General features: G+C 37.6%; 1 protein-coding gene across 1 annotated transcript in view; it reads right to left on the reverse strand.

Moving 5' to 3' along the window:
- Positions 1-19,476: 19,476 nt before the first annotated feature.
- Positions 19,477-26,838, reverse strand: part of dnah9 (dynein, axonemal, heavy chain 9) — a 228,899-nt gene continuing 221,537 nt past the window's right edge. Inside the window, exons 76-78 of the mRNA XM_015392821.1 lie at positions 26,207-26,460; positions 25,989-26,124; positions 19,477-20,410 (exon numbers count right to left, since the gene is read on the reverse strand). Of these exons, the coding sequence (XP_015248307.1) occupies positions 20,183-20,410; positions 25,989-26,124; positions 26,207-26,460 (618 nt within the window). The 3' untranslated portion in view covers positions 19,477-20,182. The remainder of the gene's footprint in view (positions 20,411-25,988; positions 26,125-26,206; positions 26,461-26,838) is intronic.

Below are 26,838 nucleotides of genomic sequence, written 5' to 3' on the forward strand. Positions count from 1 at the left end.
CTATTTTAATATAGATATTATTTACTGCAACTTTTCAACTTTAAATTCACTTTTAAGCACACAGGGCCTGATCTTCAGGAGGTCTGTGGGTCCAAAAATGGTTTTATGAGAAGGGCAGGTCCAAAAAGAAGGCGCTGAGTGATTCACGCTTGCAATTTAGCAGACAGCAAGTGCAAACCTTGTTTTGTAAGTGTGCCTCCATCAATATGCAGATCATATTCTAATGAGCAATTCATGGGTGGAGGATATGTAAATATAAACATGTACCACTTGCAAAGTGATTTTCCAAATCTGAAACTAAACTGCAGCTGTATTTTGTCTTTCTTAGCACATCTGAATTCACCTAAAAATGCACCTATCTACAGTCATTGAGGCCAAAAAGGAAGCATTGGTACAATGTCAGAAAATGCAGAAAGAATATTAGTTTATGTAAACATATTTGGACCATCAGGAATAACCACAGTAGAATAATTTTAAGAAAATTCTAAAAAAGGATATATATAGGCCAGCAAAAATATAAATGGTGCACGTTGGATGATGTTTATGCAATCAAACCAAAAATTAAAAAAATGTCTGAAATTAAATATTGTAACTTTAAATGTATGCTTTTAAAAATATTTAATTAAAGACAAAGAAAATATGCAAACTACAACAAAGCATTCAATTTACATAAACCCAGATTAACCCAAATCAAATAAATTAAATAAAACAATAGAAGTGTTTCAGTCCAGACTACAGTAAATAGCCAAGCAGTATCAAGCAATTTGAAAAGATATTAGCTGACTTAATAATGGCATTCTATCATCCAACCCAAGCCCAAATCACTGTTACAGGGTGACAGGTTTGGAGGCATAACAGAAGCACACCATCCACAGGCAGCAGTCAAGAAAAGACAGCAGAGACAGAAATCCATTAAAGGACCAACTGCAGAATCACTTTTTCCCAAAATGTAGCTCCAATATAGGGAGAGGACTGTTTAAACTTCTACCTGCAGTCATAATCAGGACTGAATATTTACTAGTACAGGTATTTTCATTGCCACTATTCTATTAGCATCCATAACCTGTTTTTCAAACAGAATTTTAAATGATGGTGCAGTGTCTCCCTACATGCATTTATTCAATGCAAATGCAAACCCTAAAATTGTATAAAGCAATAATTGCATAGACCATTATGGCACTATTTATGTTCCCCTTAGTTTACCTAGATTTATAAAATGAGGTGGCTGTTAGAGTTATTTACTGTAAGTAAGATGTTTTTTGCTTATAGCATTTTTACAGCAATCACATAAACAAATAAACCTGTTTTAGACCCATTTTTATATTTTTAACCATGGACATTGTCAGGTCTAATTCAGGGAAGCTCAAGTCCCTTTGAAATGTCTCCAAGCCCCTCTATAATTCAGGTGATCTTATGCATATCTCTAGGGTTGTATTGGGACCAAGGCAGAACTTGCATTGTGGTTATATTAATATTTCTGAGTGGGTGAGCTCTGTAGCAAGTTGAATTCATAGTGATTGACAAATAAAGTGAAACTGAGTAGGTGCTGCTGAAAGTTAATTTCCTACTTTTTGTTTCAAAAAAGGAAAATGCAGACTTTCTATCAGCACATTTTAGAAAGCACTCAGTTCTTTGCCATTTTATTTCTCCTAGTTATTTTGACCATAAAAGCATTGAGGTCTTTCCCAATGAGTAAACAAACAAACTCAATGAGTACCTAAGATCAATCCCCCAAGCCCTAAAAAATATTTCTGTCTATTTTATAATTGAAAAAGGCCAATTTACTTCCACTTTTATTTAATTCTATCTAAACATTTCTCAGAAGGTCAGTAAGAATTACAAAATCATTTGCATTTCCTAAATGAAGACAATATACAGACAGCCTATTCTTCTAAATGTTTTACTTTTTATTTAACAAATGCCTAACTTTCAACATAGTACACAGAGTCCCATTGTCTAGCAACAACTGAGCAGACTGGCTTCTGTTAGGATAAATGGCTGGCTTCTTTCAAGTGAACATTGAACCAAGTTGTTTAAGTCATTTATTTTTTCGTCGGACAACATTTATCTACTGTTCTCGAAAATATATGGTTTATGGTTAAAACAATAGATAGAAAACTCAGAGTAGTTCATATGTATTTCTGTTTACTGACTATTGAAGCATCAGAACATAAGGAAGCAATGGTGGAAGATGGCCTTCCTCGATAAATACATTTTTATTTACATCAAGTGAAGGGATAAGGCTATTTCCATCAGCCAAGATAGCTAAAATCAGCCAGTGACATCGTAGGAAGCTACTCTTGAAGTATTACTTAAATCAGTAATTCTAAATCAGTATATTCAACAATCAGTAACATGAGTCTCAAAGATTCAAAGGCCAAATGCTCCATCCTGTAGATACCACCATAAGGTACAATTTGCAGAACATATTACAAGTTTTCATAATTGAATATTTATACTGAATCGGATTTTCATCTGCAAAAACCCTATTTCGAAACGTTGCACATCATCTGAATATGTTTGAATATTTCATTAGAGAAAACATAATAAAAATTCTGAAAACATAAATCGACCTACAGCTCCCTAAAGTGTAGTTATAAATCCAAATAGCACAAAGAAAGTCAAAGTCTTGGGATAAAAGACAGTTACCTTGCAAGCAAGAGGAATTCTCCTCTTGAAAATATATCTTGCCAGCAGCCATCACATACGTTTGCTTTCATGCAGAAATGTTTCGGACCAATAAAATGCAGTGATGTTTGACGTCAACGTGTCACGGTCAGAAGGCTGAAGCAAAACAAAAAACCTGTGCTGGTCTTAGCTGGATATCCTAAAAAAAATTAGTAGGACACAATTTTTGGTGTTTGTAAATGGGAAGGTGTTTGTGCATTCCCAGTGACCGGATTTGGTAAGAGTTTTATTTATTAGTTAACTCTCTAGTCGTGAAACAAATCAAGCTGCTACTGCTGCTATGATTAGGTAAAAACTCGACATAGGAGGCAGGTACCCAATCAGCTCAAGGAATTGTACTGGATGTCTTTTCCAAACACTTTCTAAAGAAGGCTTCACAGATCAATTCATGTATTTCAATTTGAATTAAACAGTGGTCTATGATGGTTAACAAGAAAGGTGGAAGTGAAAAAAATCAACTATGCTAACCGTTGTCCTAAAAAGACCTCACATCTGGTGTCTGACCAAATATTAGAGCACTAAGTTTTGTGAGCTGGGTTGTAGTAAGGGTACCTGCCCTCTTTGCTCCTCCTTTGTAAAGGGTTCCAGAACACAGGCTATAAAACACAATTTTTTCGGCATACTTCCTCATGCCTCTGGCTTCACGTGTGGCATGGTCTCCTGTTTTTGTAATGACACTGAACCAGTCATAAAAGAAATAAAACAACCATCAGAATTCACTACCACACCTAAGTATGATATAGAATTTCCAGTTATCTGGGCACTGATCAATAGGAGCAGACCCCAGCACAGAAGCTGAGTGGTGTTTAGTACCTGTAATTTATCCAATTCACCATAGGCCGGAGGTAAATTATCAACTTTGTAGTCATATCTTCTGACTTTGGGCACCATGTCTTGGACACTTGCGAGATTAGAGGGGTGGAGCTTTCCACCGATCATAACCTGATGGTGAGTCGATATGCTGGAAGAGGAAGAGGCTGGACAAACTTGGCAGGCCCGTAGTCTATGGTGCCTCTTGTGAGGCAACCCCCATGAAGACTGGCAGTAAGGTATGTTGTCCAGCTGAAAAGGGAGTCTTAATGAGTTAGTTGGCTTGTTGGACTCCTAAGGCATCAAGCAGGTACTGTCAGGCCAAACATGCCGCTGCCCGGGCGGCACTCTTCATCCCAGACCTTCCCTGGCAAAAACAAAGAAGGCCTATGCCAGGGTGCTGGAGAGGAGAAACTGCTTGTCGAATCTGGGCTTCAGGAGAAGTAGTGTTGTCCTTGTCCGAGCCATGAAATACTGGACTAGCTCTACACCAGGGGTCAGCAACAAAAACTGTTCAAAAAGCCATATTGCACCAAAAAAACAACAATAAAAAAAAAGAACAAATCTACCTGGAGCTGCAAAAATGTAAAAGTCTTTTATAAGCCTTGTATGGCAACATGGGCTCTTAGAGTTTTAGCCCACTTTAAAAACAGACTACGCGGGCTTAAGTAATTAATAAATATCCATGATTAAATGTTTATCCTGGAGCAAATGTCCCACCATGTGAGTACTACAGTATGCTGTATGATATTCGGTGCTTTAAGTTTACATTCCATAGTAGAACAAGATGAGGGAGGAGCAGTGAATACTCTCACCACATGGAGTTCATCACTCGCCACTTCAAAGCCCTTCACCGCACGGTTTGTATGTATTAGGTTTGTCATTGATGAAATTATAGAAACACAATAAAGGAAACTTTCTAAGATGGACGTGTTCTATTGGGAGGAGTTGATAAAGTCATGAGGACCCGAGCTGGAGGTGACATCCATCAGAGCAGAGCTCTCTAACCCCAAGATCCCACATCCTCCGTCACTAGCATTCCTTGGTGTTATTTTTATTTAGAGGATTCTGGGAGAAAAAAAAAAGGAAAAAAGTTCACATACACCTGTATAAGTGTGCTACCTTATCTAGATGTTCTGCAATCGCACTTTTTCTCTCACTCCCAACTGGCATATTTAGCAGGCCTTCCCTTGAAATGTCTTTCCAAATTATTGTTTTACTTGACAACTTCTCAGTACAAGACAAACATGCAGGCAACCCTTCTGCGTTGATAATGAAAGCAAATGATTCGGTCCATTCTTCTTTGAATCCTACGTTCTCATCAGCTATATTCTATTTAGATCCATGGCACAAGACACACGCACCGGTTTTTTTTTTTTTTTTTTTCAACCACCACCTTCCTGGCAACAGGCCGCACTGAAACGTGTGTTGCTGGCTATGTCGCAAATCTTCGTTGAGAGAAATGTTTACATTTCTTTTTTTTAACATTTATTTATGATACACATTTTTACAGCATTGGAAAACACAATAAATGTTTGTTTGACCTCCTGCACACCATATTAAAATAAAAGCACAAAAGAATCCATATTTATTCATTTTCTCCCAGGGAGCCACAAGGTGGGCATGAAAGGGCCGCGTGTGGCTCTGGAGCCGCGGGTTGCCGAGGGTTTACCTCTGCAGGGGGATTGAGGGTTAACAGGATTTTGTCCCCCAAAAATTATACATTTTATACACTTAGGAGACCCCTTCACTTATTTCCTTTTCAATGATAATTACATCTGTTTAGCATCTGAATATTAAATACCGTGCTTTCACCACTTTACTATTTCAAACTGAAGTAACATTTTCACAAATTGTTGATGTAAACAAAACAACAAAACACAAACCTGTCTCAAGTTTCTGCAACTCTAACATGATTGAAGAACAGTTTCCTACTTCTGGAACTGCTGCTGCAAAAAGTGGATATCATTTACAGTCTCTGCCAACTTTAAAGAGTCAGTTGGAGAGACGCAGTGGGAGGGTTGCATACCTGGTGTGTGTTTTAGACACATCACTCAGACGTTAGCTAACACTTTCAGCGTGATATCCAGCATCCCATAGCCTGAGCTGGGGTTTGGTTTGACATCTGAATTAAAATAGAGGATTTTAATGCTGGTCAGTGTCGTGTGGAACCTTTTTTACATTCATAGAAATCCACTGGTGCGAATCTGCATGACAAACAATGACGGGTCCAATTTCCCTTCACAAAGCACACAAAATGGCTAGAAAAAGGAAAAACAGAAATAAGTTTTGGTTTTCAATTTACACTGATACTCCAGACCAACAGCATTTAAATGAAAATATGGGTCTGCAATCAGACTGAATCATATGAATGGAAGAGCAGCTTAAATGTCAAAGCATAGATATGAGACTAATTTAGACTGAAGACAGTGAACAAGAGAATAATCAGTTGGTTTTCAACAACTTAAAATGCAGAAAACATTTTATAACCTGTCTTATTTGCTTTCCTTGCAAAGATGAACCAATAACATAAAACCTTAACATTTAACGCTTATCTTTAGAATTTGCAAACCAGTGGTGCTTTAAGCAAAAACACTGAGGAAAAATGTTACATTTGAATATTAAACAGATATTTTTTATTCAAATACCACAAGTGAAATACAAAATATGAAGCTTCTCCTAAAAAAAAAAACTGTGATTTTAAGAAAAGATATTCAGCTTGTTCCTTAGTTTACAATTATTGCTGGGGTTACCAACCTACTATGGGTACTAAGATCATAGCACAAAGGACCCATCCCCTTCAGATCCCTGCAGCCAATACAAGAAATTTGAACATTTTAATTCAATTCACTTCTATTCAGTTTAGTTATATAGCGCCAATTCAAAACACATGTCAGCTCAAGGCACTTTTACTGTTTACTAAATCACACAGTCACATCAATTCAAAGTTTTCTATCTAAGAAAAAACAGTTGATTGCATTGACTCATTGACTCGAAGGCAATCCCTCACACTAAGCCTGCTTGTAGTGACAGTGGAGAGGACAAACTCCCTTTTAACAGAAATAAACCTCCAACAGAACCAGGCTCGGTGTGAGGGGCCATCTGCCGAGGCCGAATTGGGTTCAAGGAGACATACAGAAAGGAGCAGTGATACAAAAGGCAACTGTAAATCAACTTTGGAGGCGGCCCCATGTCAGAGGATGAAGAGAGCACATCAAGCCAGTCACAGTAAGAGGAACAGGACTACACTGAAAAACAGGCCGACCTTGGACATCTATAAACAAAGGTGTTGATGGCACCAGCATAGCTGGTATTTCTCTCCAGGATGGCATCAAAGCCAAAAAAGGAACAGACCAGATGAAGCTACTATGAGAAAAAGCAGAGAGAGCATAACATTAGAGATTGAACTAACAGATTCTGCAGATTGGGAGAACAGAGACAATATAAACCAGAAGGATGAAAAAAGAGGTCCATATGTCCTCCAGCAGTCTAAGCCTATAGCAGCATAAGTACTGAGATAGCTCAGAAAAACCTGAGCTACTCTAACTATAAGCTTTATCAAACAGGAAAGTTTTAAGCCTATCCTTAAAAGTAGACAGGGTGTTTGCCTTACAGACTAAAACTGGTAGTTGTTTTATAATGTTATTTATTTTAAAATTTATTATTTAATTGTATTTTTAAGATGTTACAAATGAGCATATCGCTTCAGAGTGAGCTGTAACGCTGAAAACAACAAACAAAAGGAAAATATCTGAATATTAATCGAATCTTACCCAAATAAAATTAAACAAACCAAATGAAAAAAACTTACCTCCCTAATTAAGAACAACTAAGCAAACATAACTAGCAGCTCACTCCTTTCAACTCCAAAACTTACACGGTGTTAACAGACAGTGTGGCTGGTTGAGATGAGCTGAGTTTTTATATTCGTCATATCCAGGTGGCCATCATTTGGATCTCTCAGTCATCTTCTAGGAACCTCTCAGAGACAGGCACCTGCACACTCTTATCTCCATAATTAAGTTGATGACGCCAATCGTAACACTGGGGTTGTTGCAAGATAAAGACAAAAAAATGATATGTCAAAACTAGAACAGAGAAGATTCAGGTTTCTCTTGAAAAGATTCTTTTAACATTTCTACAGTACTGTGTTGTCCTGCTGCTCCCCTGCTGCTCACCACTTTCCTTTAATCTGGGTTAGTATGGCCTTGATCTCTTTATAGCACATTTTAGCAGAACAATTAGATGCCGAACGTAACATGGGAAGAACAAACCTTCTATCAGTGCAAGAACTTAAGGATAAAAAAGATACATTTTTACTGAGTCCATTATGATTATTAGTGCATTGGTCTTACAAGATGTCAAAACAGCCCTTACCAACCAACTCTTGAAATATTCTAAAATATTAAAGTTCTCACAGATACTTGAGTATGTTGGGATATGAGGAACACAGCAGCAAAATAAACACCTTAAACTCATGGTTCTTCCTGAAATCCCTTGCGATGCATTTTATGCTTTCAATCAGGAGTGCCTTTTTCTGCTGAGAGACTGCATTGAAAATGTTTCATTGATAGGATGAACATGCTATACTTTGGGCTTCTCCACTATTTTGTCACACTGACGAACTGAGGAGGCACATCTCAATGCAAGCAGAATCTGCTCTAGCATATAAGGAGTTTTGACGTACCATCTGGAAAGGTTAAAGAGCTGATTGCTAAGTCCTGTTAGCAAATTGTTCTATATATATAAAAGACATTCCAATTGCTGATGACACTCAGCCTTATTTGTCCATAAATCCTGATGAAATTGCACACAGGTTGTTTGGAAAATGTAAATATCATAATTTTATTTGTATTAAATTACATTATCTGGCGTGTATAAATGCTCTGTTGTTTTAACTTTAAATAGGGAGAACAAATGGTTCTACCAGAAAGGGAAGTGTTGTGCCTTATCCAGCTGTGGTTGCAGGTGATTGATCACCATCCAAGATAAAACTGGATCCCCCCTTTGGATGTGTAAACTTTCAACCCCTCCTGATACTTGTGTCAGAAGTGGTGTCATTATACTTCTGGCTCCACTATTCTCTTCTACAGAAAAGTAACCTGAGTTTTGTGTTGGTATCTTTCTGGGACAATAAGGGGTTATTACCAATGGTGTAATGACACAGCAATAGGCCCATAAGCAACATTATCTGGGTGGGCCCTATTTAAAGTACAACACTTGATAAAGGTTCAGGATACGGCGACAGCTCCATAAATCGGCCAAGAAGATACAATTATGCAATTCCCAGTAGTCTATGGTCACACATCACACAAGGAAAAATAGTGACTGCGCACTTTGAATGGAACCATTAGTGACAGCGCACAACCACATGTTAGCACAACAAGCCATCGGGCTAACTTGAGCATCACAGCCCCCCTCCTCACCCACTCTCTCTTCATTCATCTCCTGGTCGCAATCTTTACTCACAGTAGCAGCAACGTCCCTCTCTCCCTCTTCGGTTCTTTAAAAGAACATGTTTATTTTAGGAAGTTTTTTTCGTTCTTCCAGCAGCTCTTCATTCCTTTTTCTTTTCTTGAATCCGCTAAAGTACCTCTTTTTGGGATCCATCTTTGCTAACACATTGTACGTAACGGTTATGGTTTTAATCTATGCTCTGGGTTGACCATAATCCCAAGCCGTAGTGTAAAAAAATAAAATTACTCAAATACTTCTTTTAGGATCTTTATTGCGATTTGAAACATATTATAGGAGTGTTTTTTTTTTTTACCAACTGTCTAATGAACTATACATAGTTATAAATATAGTAATTAGAAGTACCACTGTCTGCTTTGTTAGTGGTGTCGTGTTTAAACTGCTCACCATCATGTTGAAATCTGGTATGTTTTGCGGTATAAATACGGTCTAGTGCGGTCAGTCAATACAGTTTCAGGTGGGTTTAAGAGGAATTATTCACACCATTACATCTGCAAAGAGACGTCCTAGTCTACAATTGTGTAGGGGGCCATCAAGTGTCAGTGATGGGGCCCCTAAGAGGTTGTGGGCCCAAAACAACTGCTGTTTCTGCTTAACGATATTTACACCATAGGTTATTATCATTAACACATCACAGCTATTAAGACATAGAAACTGGATGACTGAAGTATACCTTTGAATGCAGACTAAAAATAAGGTATTGTCTGTGGACCAGAGTCATAATCAGTCACTTCATCAGCTAATTACCTGATTCAGGTGTGTTAAACCAAAGGCACATCTAAAAGTTGCAGGATACTGGCCCCCAGTAACTGGAATTGCCCACCCTATATTAAACTGATCTCAGATAATAATATAAATATCGGCGATATTTCAGGACTTGTTATCTAATTTCTATATTAAAGAGATTTCTAGAATTTTCCTCTCTCATTTCTGAAATACAGCTTAAATGAAAATATTTTGTCTAGGGTTGATACTGAGAAAACATCCATGTTCTCCTGTTTCCTCCGTCAGGGTTGCGGTAGGGTTGGTTCCTATCTTCAGCAGTCTAGAGGTGAGGTCATCTGTCTCAGGGTAACACAAAGACATACAGAGACATACAGCAATGGGCACACACACACACACTCACAGAAGAGAAGCCAAATGACCTAACAGTCATGTTTTTGGACTGTGGGAGGAAGTTAGCTGCATTGACCATCAACGATTGCAGTTTGACACCAGTGTACATACATACTAAGGTAAACTACCTGCCACTCCTCCTTCGTCTTTCTAGCACTATAACCAACATTCAATACTTAAAACATATGTACCCTAAGCAAATAACCACAGCCTCTTAAAGGGGGAAGGACGTACAAGTCAGAATGGACAACATAATAATTTTCTTGCCAAGCAGAATATTTCAATCTAATAAGATTAAAAGATAAAACATTTTACTAACCATGATCTTATGATTCAATTGCTTACAGCCATAATCAAAGCTGAAATATAGATATCATAGCTCTTGTATAAAGTATTGCTTAAGTCATTGATTAATTTTATTTTAATTAGTAAAATCTAAATCTAAAAATATATAAATATAAATTAATATTAAAACATTGTGAGATGTTTGGAACTCCACCAGCTCAGGTAGATTTTCAAATCTCTTGTTTGATAAAAATGCCACCTGTTAAGTTTTTGCAGGTCCTTTAAGTGCTCAGGTTTGCTAAATTAAGAGCATATTGTTTATAGACATTTCAAAAGTTCAATATTCTTTTGATTATTTCATTTTTGACCTCTCTGTAGATTTGAAGAACCAAAAGTTCAAGAATTAAACCAAGAACCACCTAATTGATGCTAAACTTTATAAGGATGAGACAAGGGATAAAAATGAATGAGACCACAGAGATAGTCGGATCAAAAATACAATAAGAGGTGAGCAATTTCTAACCTGTGAAGAGCAAAAGACGAAGGGGGAAATGATTTCCACAAGCAATAAAGATGGAAGAATTTTAATTAAAAAAATAAAACTGGAACTTTATGATCCACAGATACAAATGTCCCAAATGTTATAGCAATAACAAAATAAAAAAAATCCTTTGTGTTAATGGAATAAATCTGTCATCTTATCAAAAAGTAAGCAATAATTATTTTTATATTTAAGACTATTTTAGAAGTATGGCTGAATTAACATAAAACATACATATATATGCTGGCTTGAGTGTTTAGAGTGATTTGTAGATATAATGCGCCCAGTAAGCTCATATAAAGCACACAGAGAAAGCTATTTGTTTGTTTGAGGGGTCAAAATTTGCTCTAGCTACCAATATCTCCTAGAAAGCAAACTAACCCCAGTTATTTGGGCTAATCCAAAGATTGTAGGCAGCTAACAGACATTTGTTTCATGACAGATGCCAGAGTCAGATAAACATTTAATTAGCAACTCATCAGCTGTGTCAAAGTTAATTACTCCGTCCTCCAGCCAAAGCCAGAACCCAGCCTGCTCTTCTCGCACTCAGCCCGGTCTGCAAATCAGTCTGCCAGCTGCTGCTCGACCCAGGGAGCTGGAGGCGGCGAGGCCTCTCTTATGGTACGGTCCGGCCTAACCGCTCTGCTATGCCTCACTTTATACAGTCTGAGCACTGAGTATGGCTAAGGTGCAATTACAGGCTCAGACACCACTGTTCTATTTGTCAGCACATCTGTTGTGAAAATTAACACTAGCGGCACTTTGGTTGTCACGGCAGCAACACTTTCTGTCAGGAGCGTGATGGGGATTTTAAAGCGGGGAATGCAAACACTGTCTGGTTGTCAAGGTGTGGGGTTCAAAAGAACCAACCATGTGCCACATGCGCTGGAAAAAAATAACAGCTAATAAAAGTAAGGCTGGCAGCAGGTGCGTGGGCAAACAACTTCTTCTGGGGGGATGGAGGGGGGGTGTTGGATAGGTAATGTCTCTGCAACACCCTGATTATTCACACGTGCCGCTGATGGAGGTTATTATTAACCAACAATAAGCCACTGGGATCACTTTATATTGCTCCATCTGTGTCCCTTGGACACAAAAAGATTGCCATCAGAATAGTATACTGTATAGTAACAGATCTTTGCAAAGTTTTCCATAAATATCATACTGTCAGACCTCTTTACACTTATCAATGATTATTCTTGTATTTGTAATTTGCATTTTTAATGACAGGAATAACTGAATTCTTTTGATAAACAAGTATTTAAAAAGTCAAACTTGTTCTAAACCCTAAATAGTTAGCTAATTATTGGATTAGAAAACACCTCATCTGGTAATTTTTTTTAAAGAAACATTACTTTTTTTTTTTAAGGTACGTCAACACAAAGGAATCCAGAAAGTATTAGAAGGAAACCACACATCTGCTCTGTTTTCTTTTTTTACATTTTTGACACCTTTCCAGGAACCTTTTGTCAATAAAGGGAGCCACCAGAATCAACAAAGACTTAAGGTAGGTGTAAAAGTATTTTGAAAAACTGAGAAAAAAGTCTGGTTGCCTCTGATTCAGGACTGTTTTGTGGTTCCCATGACCCAGACGACCCAGTTTACCCAGGAATATATTTTCAAATAGCAGTTTCAATGTGTTCAAAACCTTGATTTGGAATTGGCATTAATAACAGACACACGTGTAGAGGCAAAAATTGTGAGGTGAAACTAGACATTTCTACTCATAATTGGAGTATTTAGGTCAGGCCTTTTTGGACTAGGGGTAAAAACTGAAGTTCTCTCACACTGAAATAAAATTTCTATCCTGTGACATTATGACAATATTAACAATTACAACAACCTATTATATTAAATGAGCTTTTGAAAAAAACATCATGTTACCTTGAACATGCAAACCAGAAATATCTCTTAAGTCTAATGGGTGTTGCTGGAGTGTGGTGAAGGTAGAAAAGGTATAGCAAGGGGCGATTATTGTCTGTAAGTTTTTTTTTTTTTTTTACTTTCTCTGTATTTTTAGTTGTTTTCTAGCAGTGTTTTGGTTCTTGAGTTACTCTCTGTTGCCCCCTTGTGTTTGTTTCCTTTTCCATTGGCTTCCTTCTAGATGCTTCCATCCACACCTGCTCCCAATCAGCTCATTAGTCCAGTTTTTGTTCTGTCTCCCATACATATACTCTCCCTGTGCAGTTCCTCAGTGCTGGTTCCTCATCTTTTTTTGGCTCCCCACGTGAGTTTTTCCCTGAAGTTTTCTTGTTTTTGGTTCCTTGTATTTTATACTTTGGTTTTTGGATTTTTGCCTCAGTTGCTTCATTAAAACCTCCAAAACTCACCTCTGCATTTGGGTCCTCAAAACCTCAACCTACCCGTGACAGTGTCGAGAACTTGTTTTGAAAGAATGATACGAGTCATCCTGTGTTCGAGGTTTTGAGACTAGAACACAAATTTTAAACAAGCATCATATAACTTTAAAGGTAAAATGGTATTTTCCCTTTCCAATTCTTTTACCCTTATGTCTGAAAGATATGTAAACATGTGTTTTCTTTCATTTGCTGCAATTCCCTCTATTGGCTCTATGAGTCATTTAGATTATATTCTCTGGATGGGCTCTTGCTCACCTGGTTACTTTGTGAGCTACCACTGCTGTTGATGCATTAGCAAGAGAATACAGTCAAGTTTTCATTTAAGTTGCACATTTCAGTAACAACTGAATTCAAACTACTGTACATAAAAATATAATAGAAAAAAAACACAAAAGTACATTGCAGTGGCATAGTAAGAAATGTGATATTAATTTAGCGTTAAAGTCAATGGAAATATAGTTGATAAAGTTGTTATAAACAATAATTTTAAAAATTATTATGCAGGTTAAGAAAGTTGGTTTTAAAACGTACACTACTAATGTTTAAATAGCTAAATCAAGGCCACTCCAAAAAGAATACAGGAGGTTTTCAGGGAATTTGTTTCAGATCAGTGGATCATGATAATTAAAAACTGCCTCTCCATGTTTGGTTCTGGTTCTGGGCATGCAGAGTAGTATTTAAAAAAAAAATAGTATTTTAAAGTCTATTCTCTCACACACAGGAAGCAGAAGAAAGGATTTTAAAACAGTATATATTATAGTTTTGGTGAAGATGCGGGCAGCAGCATTCTAGATCAACAGCAGCTCTTTGACATTTAAGGCAGAAATTTTTTGCAAAAATCGAATCTACTTGTTGTTGAGTAGATTTCTACTGTAATTTAAGCTAGAGGAAGCATGTAGATATTGAATAGGAAGAGTCCAGGATGGATCCTTGGGGAACACTACATGTGATTGTTTTTGGTCTTTGATGGTTCTTTCTCAATCTGTTTTTATGCAGATGTCTTTTTACACTTCGGCGAGGGAGACTCTGTGCTGCGGCAAGCATGGAGATCTGGCTGAAACATGTCAAAGTGACTGGGGATGGTAAGGAAGTTTTTAAATGACTTAATAATTATGGGGAGGTTTTTAGATGGGCCTGTTGATAGGCCTGTAATTGTTCTATTAGTTGTTCTATTATTAAAACAAAAAACATATAACAAAAGGGACGTGTTTATTTGAGTCAAATCAGGCATTATAAAAGGAAGCACTTATGAAATCTGTGTGTAGCTGTTTATTTTTTGGAAGCTGGGAAATCTTGTCAAAATTAGTTCTAGATGGAGACACTGGACTGTTATGTTTCATTAAATACAGGGAGCAAAAACAATGCTCCCCCCACTACTTTCTGTTATACTTTTAAAGCTGAGGGAGAAATCAGTAGTTCAGGAGCAAATTACTGTCTTAGAAATATACAAAATAATCAAATCTGTAATGAAGTATAGAGCTTGATTAAACCAGGATTTAAATGTAACAGACAGTATTTTAAAAACTTGTAAACTATAATCTCTTCATTAAATTGTTATTACTTTAATTTTTATTCAAAATTCAACATGAGACTTTTTCCCCTATTTCCAAATTAAAGCTTGGATCATTTTTAATTTTCAAACACATTGATAAAAATTTTCCAAGTGGTCTGCAGTGCTAAGTCCAGATAATAACACCCAAATGGTTGATATTAAACTTGACCAAACCTTTTCCTGTTTCCTGCCAAGCAGCATTACTTAACAGCACACCACAGACTTTATTGTCCTTCCATTGTCACAAGTACAGAGCAACGAAATGAATTCTCTGTGTTTAACCTATCCCCTTGGGTTGGGCTGCCATTGTGCAGTGGGCTGGGCTGCCATTGTGCGGCACCCGGGGAGGGTGCCGCACAATGGGTCTTGCTCAGGGACCCAGAGTGGCAGTCTGTGGGAGTGGGGGATCAAACTCAGAATCTCAGGATTCAAAGCCCTATGCCCTAACCACTAGGCCGCCACTCCCCACTTTAGGTCACTTTGTGACCTAAAGAGTTGAAGCATATGAGTAATTTTAAATGATTCAAGAGGCCAATATACAGTGCTTGACACTATCAATACTACGAGTGGGGCTCCCCTCTTGAAATACGTCTATGTAGGTTGGGAGAAGATGCAAAGCCGTTGGCCAGGTCATGTGACCTGGAAGAACGCCCCACCCAGTGGCTTTTCATTGGAGCTCCGCCGTGCTACACCGGCGATTTTCTTCAAAGAGTAGCAGCGTTTCTCATACTCTTCGAGCTGAACCCAGATGCTTACTGTAGCAAGGTCCCCAATCAAAAGACATGGGAGACTGGCCAGCTGACTGACTTTTGCAGCAGTACTGCTGGGCTTCTGTCCAGTAAAGGCTGATTTATACTTCAAAACTAGGTCGTCTGCATAGGTGTCGCAGTGAACACAAAGACATTCCCACCCCTTCCACAGACACTCTGCTGCACCTCTCCCAAATTGTAGGTGACCGCAGACAGTGGCGCAGACAGGAGGCCTCTGATTGGTCAAATCTACATCTGCTTGCCGGTTTGTTTTGTTTGTATGATCGCCATTGAGGAAAGTGACTTTTGAAATGCGCGAGAACGCTGTGACCCTTTTTTACACTGGATCCCTGCTCTTTTTCGCCCTCATGTCCCTCCATTGTCGGACAAACTTGCCCCCAGTTCCTCACCGCCTCGGCTGTATCTAGATCCACAGTTAGTTCGTGATCGTGCCGTTGTGGAGTGGGATATAAGTCAGAGCAGACCACGCTTCAAAACTGAGCATAAATCAAAAATGTCTGCATCAAGCTCACTGAGACACAATATGGCAGGAGTATAATCAGCCCTAGGCCGCTAGGTGTGAAAGTTTCAGGTCTAGCCTCCCTAGTTGCAAAAAGTTACATGATGTGCCTTTAAATAGTTCTATTAAGTATAAATACTACACTAAGACAAGTTATTACTCATAACAACATAGAAAGCCTAATAATGTTGGCAAATAATGCAGAGATTAAGAATCAAATGTTGGAAACATGTCCTGTGGTCTAGTTAAATTAAAAATGACACTGTTTGGCCATAATGACCATTATTACATTTAAAGTACAAAGCAGTAAAACCAGACATGTTGATAGCGAGTAAAAAAGAGGAAGCCAGTGATTAAATATTTGGAAAAAGTAGGGGGTCTGAGAGGACACCAGTGGTTTCAAGTGGTCCATTTTGGGTCATTTACTGCTGCATTCAGAAGATACATTTAAAGGTCACAAAGTGAATTATAACATGTCATGAACTTATTTTATGGAAGGAACTATCCACAGTCTAGGTATCTCCACAGTTATTGTTACTGCTGAACTATGATGTTATCACATTTTTCTAAAACCAAAACTCTGCTTGCTTAAATATCATATACACCATAAAATCTCTACAGGTTTTGCATTAGCTATGCTGGACTGACCTGTAACCTAGCAACTGCTTTATATCAAATACCTCACACAAGCAGACTATTAAAGGTAGCTGCTCTTTCATTCCAAGCATGAACACTTCTGATCCCCGCACCTCTTCCTTACAGTTTCACTAGAACAGCATCTAGCAGGGAAAACATAAATCATCCCTGTTTTTGAGCTTTGGTAGAAAGATTACTAATATGGTCAAACTTATGAAGACTCCATACTCTATTTAGAGGCTTTGTCAAGTTCTTATGCACCTTTTGCTCCAAAGTGAACATCAGACCTTATGCAATCATCTGATAAATATTAGTATCTATTTCTTCGCTTTTTCCTGAAGTATGCACTGATATGAGGAATTTAAAGATTGGGAAAGAATCCTACATAATAAAAGCATGGCATATCAAGATGCCGTTGCTAATGGAGAGAGGCTCTAACATTGTATTTATATATTTCAGTTCATTCATCCATCCGTTTTCCATAATGTTTTTCCTAAGCGGGGTCACGAGGGGTGCTAGTGCCTACCTCCAGCTGTCTACGGGCGAGAGGCGGGGTACACCATGGACATGTCGCCAGTCCATCGGAGGGCAACACAGAGACAAACCGGACATCCATTCAAGCACACACTCACACCTAGATAGAATTCAGAGACGCCAATTAACCTAACAGTCATGTTTTTGGACTGTGAGAGGAAGCTGGAGTACCCAGAGAGAACCCAAGCATGCTTAGGGTGAACTCCAAACTCCATGCAGAAAGATCTCGGGCCGGGAATCGACCCAGGAACCGCAAGAAGTTCATCAAACAATTTCTAAAAGCTTATGCAAATAGCTTGAGTAAAAACAAAAGTTTGTGAAAAACCAAACCAACCTCGCCCTTTATGGGAAAATTGTCTTACAAACCAAATAACAAGTAATGTCATGGGGCTGCCATGACAGAGAAAACAAGTCTTTGTGAAAAGAATGAGCCTTGAAATTCCCAACTGATGCCATTATTTCCCATTGTATTTATGGTTTAATCTTCAACAACGTGGTACCATAACTGTGTTCTAAAGTCACATTTCTAGGTTATTTTGTAAACTTTTGCATAAGGCATGTATAGTAAACATATCATGCTGTCTAAGATTTGCAGTTTGTGTTTCGATTTTTCCACAAAATAGGCAGAAATCAAACTCTAATGTGGCTGGTGAATTGAAACTCGGGCAACAAAGTACATGATTAAAAATCATTGGGGATTTATCAGGCAAAATGATCACCATTTTTACACAGGATGTGATTGGTATCGTTACTTTGTACCCCTTGAAAAGGAAAAACATTTAAATTGTTGTTTTTTTTCCCAACTCTTTTAAAGCCAGTTGAAACAAATGATACATCTTTGTTAGTTTAAACCACTGTAAAATCAATGAAAGGGATTTTGAAATACCTCATCTTTGCACATTCATATACTCATCTAGGCAGCAGGATCTTTTTAGAACAAGGCAGCATGAAGCTGCACACGACCGTAGGCTCCATTTTCATAGTATTATCAGAGACTGTTGTTCAGAAGAGCCACATAAATTGTGTCACCCTACATCTTCCCTCTCCTCTTCCTCCTCCTCTTGTGTCTCTAGGTGCATTGTTAAGACTCTCCAGTAACCAGATAGGGGAGATGCCAGGGAACCTGGGCTCAGCACTGAGAGAACATGAAAGACATGGAAGAGATAGAGGGGAGCTTTAAGCCTGGGATATACTGTAGCATGTGTACATGTCTCTACTGTACATATGGGAATATCTTAGAGGCTCCATACTTTTTGCTTTGGGGAAGCTGTTTTATCTTAAATAGGAAGGAGTGACGACAAAGAGAGAAGTGGAAGAAGTAGAAAAAAAAGAGTACTTTTAAAGACTTGGAGGAAGATGTAGGTTTGAGGGACTTGAAATACCAGATAGGAAAAAGAACTGAATACTTATGTGCTGATATAGCCTATAAAAAAACACACACAAATACAATTAAGTGCATCGAAAAGCATCTTTATTTTAAAAAGGTCCTGAAAGAGAACAATCATTGCAAAGTAGATTACAATTTCTCATATGAGTGAATAAATACATGGTTATAGAAAATACATTTTGTGCTTCTAAATGGAAATACAGTCTCCTCCAAGGTTTTGATGGGAATCCCCAAACAGTTCCAGAATAAAAAGGTAGTTTGGTCTAAACACGAATGCAATCAGGTCGTTGAAGCTTCTTCATTTTTGCTCCATCAGAAATGTTTTCCTTATTATATTGGCTACAGTGTCACATTAGAAATAGCTTTCAAATGATTTTGGTCTAATTTTTTATTGTGCATATTTATAAAGGTCCTGACTGGGGACTGCTTATTTTCTGTTTTTTATTTCATATCATTATTTTAGATTTTTTTTTTAGATCTTTTATGTAATATCTAAATAATAAACCCAAAACCTGTGTTGAATTTGAGCATCTTCTTATACTGTAAAACTAGCTTGGTACAAATTATTCATCACACGATGAAAGACGGAGCAGAATCAGAGGTAAGTGGATATTTATTCGTCAAGATGACGCCCTCTGGCAACACCCACCTTTCCTCTCAAACAAACGCACCTGCTGTTCCTTTTGTTCAGATTTAATCAGGCTTTACCCATAATGCATTGTGGCTGCTGCCAGGTAAAACATTATTTTCAAAAGGTTTCACATTTAAAACTTTCACATATTTCCAGACTTCCTGACAAAGCTGAAGGTGGCGTCTAGTTCACAGTATTTTATGCAAACAGGGATTGTTTACAAAAAGAGTTCAAGTTATTTTGTTTAAATCTGATTTTCAATTTTCCTTCAGATCTGACCTGCAGATTTCAGTGTTTTTATTTCCTATATGCTTTAAAATATAAAACAACCCAGAGTAGTTCGACAGATTTAGTAATAAATAAAAAAAACACTGAAATTACAAGAGTATCTTCACCTATGATCTGAAATGATACCTGAGACAACATGATCTTGGTTAAATGCTGAATTTTTCTAATTGTTGTAAAAGAGCAGTGAAGTGACTCAATGAGTTTGAAGGATTGTGAATTTATTAGTAGGTGCTCAGGGGGTAAATTACAATTTTGAAAATTTCCGTCTTTTTCCTAAAAAGCATACTTGCTAAAAGAAAAATCCTCAAAACAACATGCCTGTGCTCTAATGCAAAAACACCAGAATTTAAAATTGCATAGGTGGTGAAATGGTTTCAGAAAAATTGAGCAAAAGTTCAGTACCCTCTACTTTAGGCCTGTTTTGTGAATCCCAAAAATAATCTAATTCTACGCATTCTGTGCTTTTTTTTTGTACTTAAACTAAATAAAAGGTTTCCCTTTAAAACAACTGAATTACTTTTACTTTAAAATATCAACATTTATTATTTCAAAATATTTGGCTCAAACAGAATTTCAGTTCACACAATAGACACTGTGTGTCTAATGATGCCTAGATCTGCAAGAGCAATGCAACGCCAGCTAAGGTCCACTTGGAAGGCTTTTCTTTCGTCTTCAGGTTAAAGGTCCACACATATGTGGGTCCCCTCTGACGGGTTTTATAGACAGGACACTGGTAGACATTTCTGTTTTCCTGTTTGTCCACTGGAATGGCCCTGATGAAGATAACAGGCATGGTTGGAGTAAGATCTTTCAGACGTGCATCGACGATCAAGCCAGTCTGAAACAAAGAGGAAAAACAAAAGAGAGGATATGAGGCGTGGACAAAAACAACTAAAAAGCTGGAGATTGTTGAACACAACAAAGAACTAATCACTTTTCCCGGCGTGGGATTTGTCATCTCTTCTAAACATTAGCTTTTATGTCATACATGTTGAGTGTGAGAAGTTTTATTTTATTTTTAAACCTGGTTTTCTAAGAGTTGAGAATACAGTTTTGGTTTACAGAGAGAATCATTCTGCAGAGGATGCCTTGTAAAATTCCAAAGGGCCCTGAATCATCTGCAGCATCCTAACACCGATGTTAGGATGCTATTCATGGTCTTCAGCTCAGCCTTCAACACTGTCCCTAAGGACATGCTGGCCCTGAAGCTCCACAACCTGGGATTATCGGCACAGCTCTTCTAATGGATCAATGACTTTCTAATGAGCAAGACCCCAGGTGTTTAGGATAGGAAATTTAAATCTACTTCACTGATCCTCAACTCTGTGGTGTTCTTTTCTCAGCCCTGCTAGTGATGAGGACAGGACAGGAGATTGTTAGAGGCTACCTTTTACATCTGGACTTAAGCCGGGCATACACCGTGCGTTTTTATTTTTTTCAATCGTTGCACGCAGCTACAGCTACTTGCTACTTGGACTCGTCTTATCTGGAAGCCAAGCAAACAGAAGAGGAATATGAAGTTCACTAGACTGAAACACACTGCTTGGCAATTTGTGCAATTCTGTGCTGAAAGCCCTAAAAAGAAAAGGCAACAACGTATTTGGACAAAGACATGGCTGAGCAAACGTGGCTAATACGGTCTGTCAATTCTACATAAAGAACTCCATTTTACGTGCACCCCCGCCATACTTCTGTGTTTTCATCTGAGAGGAAGAAGAAGAATCCTTGTTTGCGCATGCCCACTGAGCGATTTGCCCATAACGGGCAACTGAAAAACATCTATTTTTTCCCGACATCATGATTCCTGATCTAGATTTGATTGTGAAGAGGCTGATCGGCCCCGTACACTACACAATGCACGATCAGGCTGAAAGATCGAGAAATTCTCGCACGACTGGAAAGTATCCCCCAAAAAGGGCAAAGAATCGCACAGTGTATGCCCCGCATTAGTTTCCCCTTCACAAGTTAGAGAAGGGCCACAGATCCCAGGAAATGCTATGTTTATTTCACTTCCACCGATGTTTGAACAGGATTACATCCACAATCCACAACAAATAGCCTTAGAAACAGCTTATTTTCTCGAGCTCGGAACCAATTCAACATGGCAATGTTGAAGTTTCTCTTTTGATGTAGTAAAGCAACTGAAAAAGACATACAGCATAGCTCGCAAGTTTTCTTCACATGGAATGATCAAAACCAAAAAAAAAAAAAATCTGAAGGACATTTGCTGCACTGGATTTTATAGAAGGTTGTCAAAGATGAGGGGGAATGAATACATAAAATATCAATGTTTTTATTGGTAAACTTAAAGTTTGTTCAATCACACAAAACTCCCCAAATAAGCTTGGACATTTACGGCTTTAACGCGACAAAAAAGTCTTCAGATGGTAGACTAAAAGGGATTTTTTTTTACTTTATTTTTCCGAACAAAGTGTTTCATTATCCTGGAAAAGTGGGGAAAGTCAGGAAAGTTGAATTCAAAGTCAGTCTGCCCCCACAACATCCTTACTAAACACAGCGAGTCTGAGTGGTCTGTCTCATTAATTAATCCTTCCACACTTGGTGCTTGACAAACAAGTTTCTCCATGAATGCGCGGTGACTTTTAGGAAGGAATATAAACCTTGATGACTTTGGTAAAAGCTCAAAGGACAAAGCTTTAATTGCTTATTCAACTGCTCTCAAACTTAAAAGATGTGTTAATACTGTATCCCAAACTTCAAGCTTGTTTGGGTAAATTAAAGCGAGTCCTTTGGCCTACTTACTATGCACAAAGAAATTATAAAAAAATTGATTCAATAAACTGTTTCTATGGAAACACATCTGTTTATATCATATGATCTTGCAACATAATTTGAGAGAGAAGTATCTAAGACCAATAAAAGTTACTCATAAACATAAATCTGTATTGTTTCACAGGGTAATCTGTAGCTGTTCTGTGCCTTACAGGATTGGATGCCTAACCCCTAATGAACAAAAGGCACGGTTCATTAATATAGATGAGTGAGTTTATCATAAATTTTTGACTTTTATTGCTTCATAGAACCGTGTCCAGATGGAGTGCTCACTCTCTTTGCCAGTGGTACAGAGCTGGCCTTGAGGCTGAGAGGAAGATGTGAGCAGAGGAGGAGGAGGAGGAGGAGGAGGAGAAGGAGCTGGCTGGCCTGTCTCTCCGCCTGTCTATTTGCATGCGTCTCCAGGTTTAATGAAGAAAAAAAAGATCCACTCCTCTAAAGTGTGATCTAAGTGTTCAAGTGCGCACTCTGCACATTCCCTAATTAAGAAGTCTACAGGGATACTCCTTGAGAGCTTAGTGCATATACAGTGGTTGGGTGTATGTAGATAGATAGTCCAGGGAAGCTGAGTAATGTACTGCACTCCAAGAGCCGGACACAAGCAGGATTTAAAGCAGAAAATGAAGCCACAAAGGGAATGCTGAGCTACTACTTTGGGTTCAGAGGGACGTTCATTTACTTGACTCTGTTTAAAGGTGCATCTTAAAGTTAACTCACCTTATGTTCCTATGTCTGTGCTGCATCATCAAAAGCACAGCAGAGATACTTATATTTAATATATGGTATACCTTTTAGAGTCACAGTAACAGGAAAATACACATTTATCTACATAACTACTGTATTGTTTTATAAGGTTTTCCAGTTTTTTATTTTATTTAAGTGCACAGAAACAGAGAGCAGATTCCATAGTGTCATTATGTAGCCTATTGAATTGATTCTCTGTGGAAAAATTAAGTACTGGTCAATGTTTAGTATTTTGTTATCATTAAAACTCTGAGGAATCCTTGTCTGTCGGACTTTATCCATCTCTCTTATCTTTGAAGAAAATCTTCCCCATTTCTTGTTACAAAGTGTCTTCAGCTCATGATTTCTATTAGGTTGAATTCTGGATATTCTATTTTTATTATTCATTTTAGCAGCCTTTATTTTAGCTATATTTGAAAGACAGGAAATGGGAGTGGAGAAAGGGGGAAGACATGCAGCAAAGATCACCAGGCCGGGACTCCAACCTGTGATGGTCGCGTCGAGGACCAAAGCCTCTTTACATGAGTCGTAAGGCCCTTGCACCATCACTGCACTGTTTTGGATGTTTGACTGGGTGTTTTTAACACACTGGTTATTTATTATTACAACTATTCTGTTGTGGATTTGGAGCTTTGTTTGGGTTCATTTTTTTGTTGATGTTGAGTCTGGCTGTAGCTGTTCACATTTGACAAACAAATTTGTTTACAATATACAGAGAATTGAATGGCTTAAACAAAGCTGCAAGGATCCATGTCCTATGTTGCAAAACATGGCTAAATCACCATCATATGTAGGACTAAGCATGAAATGTATGATTATTTTTAACATAATATGCAAATATACTTTTTTACTTTAATGCAGAGCATTTGGCTTCAGATTATAAAAAAAGGCTAATTATTCCCATACTAAGCAAAGTCATTGCACATGGCCTACCTTTTTGGCACTGCGTTAACAAACATAAACAAACACTCCAAAGGAGCGCGCAGATTCTTGCTTTTATGGAGATGTTTTGATTAGCTTATGACTGCAATTGATCAGGGGCACCTGGATGTTTTTTTTTCCTTCTTGAATTCAGTAAAGATATCAAGGGCATTCTTTCAGTAATGGCCGTGTTGACTACTGTGTGTCCTTTACAGTTAACTTTAGACTTAGTAAACATAAAAATAAGAAAAGGCTGAACTTTCTTTTAACTGCAAAGGGTATAAATATGTTGTTTTTTTATTTTTTATAACTGAAAACTATAGATAAACAACACAAACCTCAGGAGACACTGAATAATATTGACTAGGAATGATAAAATAAAAAAAGAAAGATGTGTCTGATTAGGTGATGCGGTGCAGCTGTGAAAGGAAGGCAATAGGAAACCAAAATATCAACAAAAGAACAATAAACCAGAAATTAATAGAATAATTCAGAACATGCATTTAGATTTCAAGGCAAAAATATTCTAGAAATTAAGTATTAAGGGTTACAAATAATAGTATATAAATAAGGCCGGTATGAGTCTCTGTACATAATGGTTCTATAGGACATGAGTTGGCCGATGGATATGCAAAGACTGCTGCAAAAAGACTGATACTGAATTAAATGTAAGAATAAGTAAAAGCGAGGTGAAGATTAAGAGTATAGTAAAACTATACAGGTAAGTGAAAAATATGGAAAGACAAATAAGGCAAAACTAAATATTTTTATAGTTTTGAAAAGAAGTGGACAAATTTACAAAGTGTGACAGATCATCAAAAACATGGTTTTGTAATTGTTGCAGACAGCTGGAATATAGCCTAAAATAGGCCCTTACATTCGGCTCTAACTTTGACTTAGTGCTGTCCTCTATGGGTTGATGTAACATGGTACTGCAATGAAACTGTCCTATTGGTTGAAACAGTACATTTTGGAACATGTCTAAATAGAGATGGACAATAGCGATTTTCTTGAAATCCTTCAAACTATAAAGTTTTGATTCCTTGTTTCGATGCCCAGTCCACCTACCAGAAGACAAGAAAACAACCAAAGCTAAAACTGCACTTATTTGGATAAAATCCTCTGTTTTAGCAGCTGCTCGGATGAGACTCCTGTTTGAAGCACTGCACCTACTGAATGAAAATATCTTGAGCTATTTTGTGGCAACTTTTATAAAAACTTAAATATTCACTGAATAAAAAATAAATTATTAGTTTAGAAAATTCCATCTAGACATCATTTATAACATGTAAACTTTTATAATTCTTCCTCTAGAAATAAAAAATCTAATTAAGAATCAATTAAAAAAGGGATTCAGAACAAGGAATCAGAAATGGAATGGAATTGTCCAACTCTATTTCAACATCACCACCCTGCATTTGAGTATAATGGTGCATTTGATTTAGCTTAGAATTGGACAGTTGAAGTAATCTCAGAGGTGATATCTTTCCAGTTTCTTGATTGTGGATGCCTTTATTCCCCTTGTTCATATATAGACACTTTGACCACTGTTACAATCATAGCAATGATAAATACACTGAACTTTATGAAATTACAACTTCTAAATACAAATGGAATGCGGCCTGAAACCATCTTACTACGACACACAAGTTGCAAATTGCATTTACCATTTAATCAGCATTTATTTTAGGTATTCAGATTATTCATTTACATAAAAATAGCTGTAATTTTCTGTCCTCCTAACTGCATTCCCACTTAACCCCTTCTTCTCTTCCCAACATGGCTGTGACCCTTAATGACTCTGGTATAGTCCAAGTTAGTGGAAGTTTTCAAATCTGGTTTGAGCGCCAGGGTCAAGGCTTAGTTGCAGTTTAAGAAGTTGCTTTTAAATATTAGCATTTTTTTAAATTATGGGTTAAAAAAAATAGAGAACTTGTTGAGTATCTCTCGTCTTTTACCTGTTGATCCCATCTTGCTCCCTCCATGAACAATCCGTGTATGTAAGCCCCTTCACGAGGAGGAGAAGTGAAGTCCTCACGGTTCTTCTTTGTAACATCACACTGCAGACACATGCTGTCAAGAGGCCACTCATTCCTATCAGAAATGAAACAGAAACAAGTTATTTTGCTAAACCTACTAACTTGTTGATTCTTGTCCTGAATCAAATCTACCCTACCTTCTAGCCATGGCCTGCATGATAGCTGTGAGAAAAGACTGGGGGTTGAAGAAGCCAGCCAGCCACACAGTAGAGGGTAAAAGAAAGTCAGACGACCAGGCTTCAAGTTCCTTGATCCTGGCCAGGAGGTCACAAAACCACAGCGCCAAACATGACATGGAAGGATATGCTCGTTTGGTCCAACTATCTGGGACAATGTCCAGGAAGATAGCATTCTGCAGATTCTCCATTTCACTGGTCATGGTTAGCTCTCCCTGTTTGAAGAACAGAAAAACACAGATATTGGCTAAAACCTTTATGGTTAGAATTTATGATTAGAATTTATACAATTCAAAATAACTTCCGTCCATCTCAAATTTGTGCATATCATTAGATTCTCTAGAATGCTACCTTTCCAAAGAGGTATGAAATCTTTTTTCTACTTAGCTTTGTATATGCCATAATCCGTTATTACAGTGTATGAATAAAGAGTGGTGGAAAAAATGTAACTTGTAATGTTTGGATGGAAAACTGTATTTTTATAACAAAATATATAACAGCATACTAATTTTTTTAAATTTCAAATAATAAATTCCAAATTTCAGAATTTGTGCCAAACTGTTCCAAAATAGGACATTTAATGGTCTGGTTGT

The sequence above is a fragment of the Cyprinodon variegatus genome, unplaced genomic scaffold (genome assembly GCF_000732505.1).
Source record: "Cyprinodon variegatus isolate N-32 unplaced genomic scaffold, C_variegatus-1.0 Scaffold608, whole genome shotgun sequence".
NCBI classification, from domain to species: Eukaryota; Metazoa; Chordata; class Actinopteri; order Cyprinodontiformes; family Cyprinodontidae; genus Cyprinodon; species Cyprinodon variegatus.